This window comes from Carica papaya, chromosome 8 (assembly GCF_054855325.1).
Source record: "Carica papaya isolate Zhongbai chromosome 8, ASM5485532v1, whole genome shotgun sequence".
NCBI classification, from domain to species: Eukaryota; Viridiplantae; Streptophyta; class Magnoliopsida; order Brassicales; family Caricaceae; genus Carica; species Carica papaya.
Window position 1 is genome coordinate 26,657,218 of NC_142316.1, and position 8,393 is coordinate 26,665,610.

Below are 8,393 nucleotides of genomic sequence, written 5' to 3' on the forward strand. Positions count from 1 at the left end.
ACATGAGGCAATAAATGTCGAGTGAGATAAAGATAAAAATATATACATATGTTAATGTGATATATCAACCTTTAATTAGAGATGTATATATATATATATATATATCAAACTGGAACCCATAACTTATGTAGAGAAGAACTACATCCAACTGGTGCCGTCAAGTTGAGTTATACGTACGTTAATAAGTGAGACATGGAATAAAAATATATACATATATTAATAATATAAAATATAAAACGCATTCATACCATAACTTATAAACTTATATGAGAAAAATGTAATCAACTCATCCAACTTTATATTTTATGATTGAAGGAGTTAGTTAGGACAAATAAAAAATTATGATTTGCAAAATTAATAATTCTAGTCAATGAATTATTAGTTACATTTCGTTATCTGGTTATTATTTTTTAATTAGAAATTATTCATTTCAAAAGTTATTCTCTGATACAATTTTTAGTTTTATTTTTTATAAGGTTAAAAGGATTATAATGAATTTAATAAAAAAAAAAAGTATTTTGTTTTATCAAAACCATGTAGAAAAACACCCCAAAAAAAAATTGAAATAAGACAAAATTTACATCAAAATATTTTTTTAAAATAAATTCAATTCCTAGTATATTTTAAATTTATTATTTTTTTATATCATTAAGTAAGTTATAACAAAAATTTACTTTTTTTTGTTAATAAATTTATTTAGAAATCATACTTTAAAATAATTTTTTAAAATTAAAATTATATTATGAAATTAAATTTACATACACACATAATTATATATATACACACATGGAAATCAATCAAAAAATTCTTTGCTCAAAATATCAAAAATATCCCTTGAAATATACCGAAATATTCAAAATTCTCCGTGACCTATTTTTTTTATTAAGTTTCTTTAATTTTAAAAAATGGGACAAAATTCTCCACCTTCGTTAAGGTTAATAACACAGTAAATGACATGAACAAGTCATATTATGTTCGTTCCAAATTTACTAACATAGCATCTATGTCGACAATAAACCTTTTAACCCTTTTTTTATCCACCCAACTTAGTGTTTTTTTTATTATGCTTTTTTTTTTCTATTTTATTTGTGCTACCATGTACATACCTTATGTTTTTTTTTTTTTTTCATACTCATTCTACAACTGTATTTGTTATCCATTACTATTGTTTCATCATGCAAAATGGAGCTTACCACAAGAACAAAGATGGTGGTGAGAAGGTAAATGAGCCTCCAAGTTTAATAAAGTTCAAGAAGTTATGGTTGTTTTTTCATCAAAAGCTACTTTTATTTCGCCTCCCAAATAATCCATACTATTCAGTTATGCCAATGTTTAAAGAACACATATGGATATTAAAAGACTTTAATTTATTTATTATTGTCAATACATTGGATGCTTTATAAGAAGATTTAATCCAGAAAATAAGATTTAACAGTATCAGATCCTTTGTTATTGGGCTATTGATTTAATCAAATTATTTGAATAACAAAAACCTAACACTTACAGGTAAATTTCTTCATTCATCATCTATTTGACAAGTCAAAAGAATATATTCGCTAGTTAAACTTAAAGGTTGATTGCTTGGTGGTATACGTATCTTTTTGTAGCCTTGCTCTGCTGAAAAAAAAAAATCAAATGAAGCAGACTTTAATGGACTTTTAAGTACTGGACAGCCATGTTGTGGGTCATTCGATCTCCAAATGATGGAAATGAATGATTCAAAGACATGATAAATGATAAGTTAAAAGAAGATGAATGGCCAATAGCACAATTATGTTCACGATTGAAAATACCATATCATGCTTTAAGAGTTATGCTGTGATGCACGATGAGTTAGAGTTCGAAGACGACGGAATTGACTGTAGGAGTGCTAATGGTGTTATTTCTATAATTTTCAAATTAGATAACGTGTACGAGTTGGGTGGAGTAAAAAAAATAAAATATTTACTCATGTGGCATCCATGTGGGTTATGGGTGCCAACATGGATGCTATGTCAGCAAATTAAAATGGACAGAATATAACTTATTATTGTTATTTGTTATATTAACAAGTTCGAATACTGTTAAACAAGTTGACAAATAGGAAAATTTGTGGGATATTTTGACAAAATAATATTTCTAAGAGAAGATTGGACATCTTTGCATTGTTAGAGAGTTTAAAAATATTATTAGTATAGTAGCATCGCAAGGTTATCTTAAATGGGGCTGATTTTATATATATAGATTTTTAAATTCATGTATTTATTCAAAGTTATAAAAAATAAGAAAGTACAATAAAACTGTTAGGTTGAAATCTATTTGTAAGTTTATTTAGTTATTATCTGAATTCATATTAATATTATGCTTTTCAGTTTTTTCAGTTCTTGTATGAATCTAGTTTATTTATGAATTAAGAAATATTTTGTTTGTTTGTTTATACCGGGGGGGGGGTAAGCGTAGCGTATGATCCATGGTTTTATTCTCATTCTTTTATTTGGTATATTCATAAGAGGAGGACGTTTTACTCCTTGCTGGTATATTGTAATCCTTACACTGTTGGATTGGCAAACTCTGTGACTGAAATTCAGCCTCTATTTTAATAAATTTTTAAAAAAAACTTTGAAAATTTTCTAAATTCATTCCGATTATTAGGAGAATCAAATATAAAAATGTTAGGTCAAGTCAACGACGTCGTCTTTCTTCATCTGAACACTTTCCCTTCCACCTTCCTCCCAGAGATAGACAGAGAGAGGGAGAGCTGATTTCAAAAATCTGAATCATCACTTCGTCACAGATGGATTCATCATCTTCCACAAACACCATATTACACTTCACACACATCCATCCATTAACAAAAGTTTACCTGGACTCAGACTACATCTGCGATGCTTGCAACCAGTACGGAAATGGCACCGGCTTTCTCTGCAAACCCTGCGATTTTATCCTCCACGACTTCTGCGCAACCTGCCCTGAAACCCTCTCCCCCTGCCGCCACCACCACCATGTCCTCACTCGCCACCTCTCCCCCTCCCAGACCGACAAAATCTGCGACTTGTGCTCTGATGAAATAGAAGGCCTCTACTACAATTGCCAGCCTTGTGGATTCGATGCGCACCCGATCTGCACGCAGTTGTCCCGAAACGCGCACCAGAATCGCGATCCGATTGAAGCCTGGTTCGCCGCTACCTTTGGATCGATTACGGCGAAAGGTTGGATGCTTGCGGCTTCGATTGCAGCGTTTAGTGCGTTTATGGTATATGTGATCAGTCAGGGAAGGCCTGGGTACTATCCTGTGAACTACCATCACCACCATTACTACCTCGATCAATACAGGCAGAAGAATCAGAATTTTGGTGTGTTGTTGGCACTGATGTTTGTGTTATCTTTTGTATTAATTGTGGGAGTTAAATTGATCAAGGGACGTTAAGTTTGGATCAGCTGTGTGAATTCCATGTTTGGATTAATTTCTTGGTTTCTGTTTTCGAATTGATCTGCATTCTGGGCCGTTGTAAATTTTAGAGAATTCTGTTTCGTTTGTTGTTTCTCTGTGTGTGTGTTCTGTTGCTCGTGTTCATGAGGGTCGGCTCAGCGTTTGAGCCTCTTTTCTGAAGGGGTAAATTAAATAAAAATATTTGTGAAATGAATTATTAGAGGATATTATTAATTATAAATTTGTGAATTTCTAAATATATTATAGACCAGATGAAAAAATTAATTATCCTTAGAAAAGAACAGAAGAATATCCTGCAATTTATTTCTAAATTTCAATAATAAAAGCAATTAATTTAACCTTTCAAAAAAAAATTTAGGGTTGAAAACTTTGATCCAGATTATTCAATAAATATTTTTCCTTTTGAACAAGGTATTGATAAACAATTCACAAAACAAAGACTTAATTTTCATTTTTTTCATTGGACATATTATAAGTAGATATAAATTAATTACTGAGCATATACTAAATTTTTAACTATTTTTATACTAACATTTTTGGCACCTTTCCTGATGATAAATTGAAAATTTTAAATAAAATATACAATCTAACATTTAAATTATTAAATAAAATTTGATTATAGCAGTAATAATTAGTTTACTGAAATATAATATTTTACGAAAGCATTTATTATTTGTTTTATAATAAATATGATGTGGTATGTTTTCAAAAATAAATATGACATACATATATATATATATATATAAATGAAGGTTAAAAAAAAAAAAAAAGAAAATTAAGGGTGCGAGGAATCAATCTCACGGACGCTGATAATAATAAAATAATAATGATAATAACAATTATAATAATAAAATAATTATCATCCCAAGAGAAAGTGCCGAAAGCTGAAAGCTGCTTTGTTTTTACCATTTTTGTTTTTCTTCTAAGAAATGAAACTTGATGAATTCTACCCAAAAAATTGTTCATTCACTATTTTTGTCTTTTTCTATAGAACCCCAATTGTGACAATTGAGAAGGGTGGTTTGTTTGTGTGGATAATTCACTCTACCAAGTGGGCTTGTACCAATATGGATTAACTGTTAAATCTGCTGATTGCGTTAGGAATGTGCTTCTGTCTTCTCCTCACCTACATATGATCATTTGGCTATAACTCCTCCTCAAAAGCTTTTAATTTTGTCTATACCCAGAACAATATATACATATATGATGGCTTACCTCAAATTTCACCATCCCACAATTCTTCAACGCTTTTATAAGGACTACAAGTTTCATGGACTGCAAAATCCCCACGGAGAAGCCTTTGCTGCAACCCATAGACACAACCTCATCTGTTACTATACGAATTACGATTCCTTCGAAATAAAACTTATTGTGTAGTCTCGGTATGCAGTGTTGTTTGATAGATACATTCTATCCAGACACAGTATCAGTATCTGTATAACATCAAGCATATTTACCTGGTGGATGTCAGAGAACTTTGAGAAGAGCTCTGCAGGTATACGCCAATCAAACAAGCTTAAATTTTCCTTGATCCTTGACTCATGCACACTTTTTGGGAGGACACTGTGTCCACTCTGAATACCCCAACGCAGAGCTACTTGTGCTGGTGTCTTGTTAAGTTTTTGGGCAATTTCAACCAAAATTGGTTCTTTCAAGATTTCTCCCTTAATCCAAGACCCTGGAGATCCCAGAGGTGAATATGCCTATGGGATGAAGTAGTATCATTATATTAAGGATCAAGTAACTACATGATGTTGACAATCTAAACAAGAGATGAAAATTGTCTGAGTGCTTACCGAGAGATGAACTCCAGTTGATTTGCACAAGTTGTGAAGTCCAGGTTGCTGCCAAACAGGATGGCACTCCACCTGATTAACTGCAGGAGGAATTTTTGCCATTGTTATCAAATCTTGCAGCTTCTTAGTTGAGAAGTTGCTAACCCCAATTGCACGAGCCTGACCAGACGCGTACAATCCCTCCATTGCAGTCCATGTTTCTTGAAGACATAATGGAGCCATGACTTCATGGGACCATCCTTTTGAGCCGGGCTTTGTCCTGAATGGCCAATGCATCTGATAAAGCAAGATCCAATTCAAAAAAAAGTATTAACAGAACTGCAATAACAGCACCATATCATTGTTCGGGTTCCCATAATTATATTAATCTTACAAGATACAGATCAATGTAGTCGAGTTGCAGATCTTCTAAACTTTTGGCCAACGCCTTGGAGACATCTTGTGGTTCATGGTCGCAGCACCTAAAATGTTGCAAGTCAAACATTATCCTTAATACTTTTAACATATCCAACAACATTGGTTATAAGGTCAAAATTTCAACGTCCACTTCAATCTGGTTTAGACACTACTAACAGATGGTTCAAAAGTGAGGATGATAAACTATGTCTTGATCAACCAGATATCACATTTAGGATATAGAAACTTAAAGAAGTACCACAGCTTGGACGTGATAAATATCTCACTACGCTTCACAACCCCAGTTGAAAATAATTCGTTGAGTGCCATTCCAACCTGCATTTAGTAAACTAAAATGCTAAAATCGCAAACTCCATTCTGATTTAGGATAAAAAAACAAACAACCCAGCACAATACACATCATTTACATGGTTTGATTTGTTAATAAATTAAATTTAGTGGTTAATGCTCTATAAAGAAAACGCTGATAGAAAAATCAAAGAAATTGCAGGAAAGTCGGGGGCGAGAGCTGAGCAAGAACTTCAACTTCAAATACTAATTAAAAAATCAAGTCAATCTCTAACTTTTCTGAAAGTTAAAACTAGTAAAATTGATCCAAATTATTTATATTGTATTACAGTATCTACCTCTTTTTCATTGTCGTAGACCCGTGCGCAGTCGATGTGCCTATAACCAGCCTGCACAAAAATGGAGAATAACTCAGCCCTGCCATTTCAGATTTCCTTGGAAGTAATAATACATCATAATCTTCAAAACTTTTACAGATCCGTAAATTACAAATAGACATTTGAGGTAAAATCAGTTCATTATAGGAAAGAAGAAGTTGTAAGAAGAAGAACCTTGACAGCGGCGATGACAGCTTCACCGACTTCACCGGGAGGAGCTTTCCAGGTTCCAAGACCAGCAGAAGGAATCTTAGCTCCAGTGTTAAGATCAAAATACAGAGGTCCACAAATGATATCTTTATCCATTTTATTCTACAGAAGGGTGAGCGATTTGATAATGGGGGATATGAGAAATGGAAGCCGTGAATTCAAACGCAATCAAATCTTGAATGATTCAGGCGATGTGCGATTGGTGTAAATCGAATTCAGCAACAGTAGTGTCTCATTAACCGTAGAAATGGCAAATATGATATGAATTGGCAAATGGAAATTCGGGAAACTCAGTTGACTACTACATATACGGCAAGAAAATTGGATCTCTGCGTGACAGACTCTTATCTCAGCGAAAGAGACAAAAAGATTGTGGGCCTTCGTATCGCAGGGTGGCAAAAGGGATTGAAAATGATGTTAAAAGAGGTGGGTGTTCGATTTTTAAACTCTCAATTTCATGTCACATCATATCGATATGGTTGAATATTTATTATCGATATAATAGTTTAAATTATTAAATTAGTATTTAAAATTTAATATTTATATAGATTATTATCTTTTATATTTTTGTGTTATAATTTAATTTTTATATTTTTAACAAAAAAAATTTTAAATAATTAAAAAATATTTTAATATTTTAAAAATTAGTTTAAAAATAAATTGAACTAATTAATTAAATTAGTAAATTAATAATAATAAAATATTATTTATTAATTTAATTAATTATTTTTAAAAAATATTTAAATGTAATATAATAATTTTAACCTTTTATTAAAAATTATAATGCAACTAAATATTTAAAATAAGTAAAAAAAATTATGTAATGAATAACAATAAGTGTCAAACTTCATAAATTAATATGATAATTTATCCTTATAATAATTATGAATGACTTTAGGTGACATGTAAACAATTTTTTTTTTAATTCAATATATATTAGTAACTATTAAATCATATTTGTAACATAAATTATCTCTTCTTACTCTGTTTATAATTCTTTTAAAAAGTTTGGCTTTCAATTAAAGACATGTGCTCCTTGTAATATTGTAAATAATAATAAAAAAAATCTTTATATAGTAAGTCTTGTAACACCCAGGTCCGGAAATTTGAACCGGAATAATTTAATATTAATAAAAATATATATTTGAAATTATTTAATTTTAATTTTTATGAAATTTTAATAAAAATTGGAATTTATGGTAAAAACATAATTTTCAAAAGTTTGCCCACGTGGACCGCCACATCAGCAACATAACCAGTCCCCGTGCGCTGCGTGGCAGACATGTAGACATGTGTCCACGCGAGCGATCTGCATGCCAGCGGATCCAACGACCTAGATCGCATCCCACGCACATGGACGACCCAAATATGTTTCCTCTTCATGCGCGATCGAATGACTAGATTTGATCAGATCGTGCGGTTCAGATTAACTCTCCAAATAAGAGAGATCCAATGGCTGAGGATGAGCTATGTCATCTCGAACGGACAACCCAGATTTAATGAAGATGAGTATCTAAACTCCTCTTCGTAGGGAAACAAAACCCAGCCGACAGAAAAGTGATTCGAGAAGAAGAAGGGGGCGGCCAGAAAATGAACCAGACGTCGGATAAGGAGACCGACCATCGTTGCCGCCGCACCGGAGCCATCACCGATGCTGAAAAGGTAAGACTTTTCTCTCTTTCGCTCAGAATTGAATCTTGAACCTCTCCATGCTCATATCGAAGTCGAAAGGCCGACATGTGAGCTAAAAAATACAAGCGGAGCTCAGTCGAGCTGCCGTAGTCGAAATCCGAAACCTCATCCGATGAGCTCCTTCCTGTTTCTCGTTTCTCTCAATTTTTTTTACCATCGCGTTCCTCGTTTCCTTCTGGTGTA

At 32.3% G+C, this 8,393-nt stretch overlaps 1 protein-coding gene across 1 annotated transcript; it reads right to left on the minus strand.

The window, feature by feature from the left end:
* Positions 1-4,243: 4,243 nt before the first annotated feature.
* Positions 4,244-6,904, minus strand: LOC110810806 (NADPH-dependent aldo-keto reductase, chloroplastic-like). The gene is made up of 8 exons (XM_088209053.1): positions 6,483-6,904; positions 6,270-6,320; positions 5,882-5,958; positions 5,600-5,687; positions 5,227-5,502; positions 4,888-5,133; positions 4,646-4,733; positions 4,244-4,556 (listed from the first exon to the last, which is right to left on the minus strand). The coding sequence occupies exons 1-7, from the start codon at positions 6,612-6,614 to the stop codon at positions 4,647-4,649; spliced, it is 957 nt and encodes a 318-aa protein (XP_088065179.1). The 5' UTR covers positions 6,615-6,904; the 3' UTR covers positions 4,244-4,556; position 4,646.
* Positions 6,905-8,393: the final 1,489 nt, after the last annotated feature.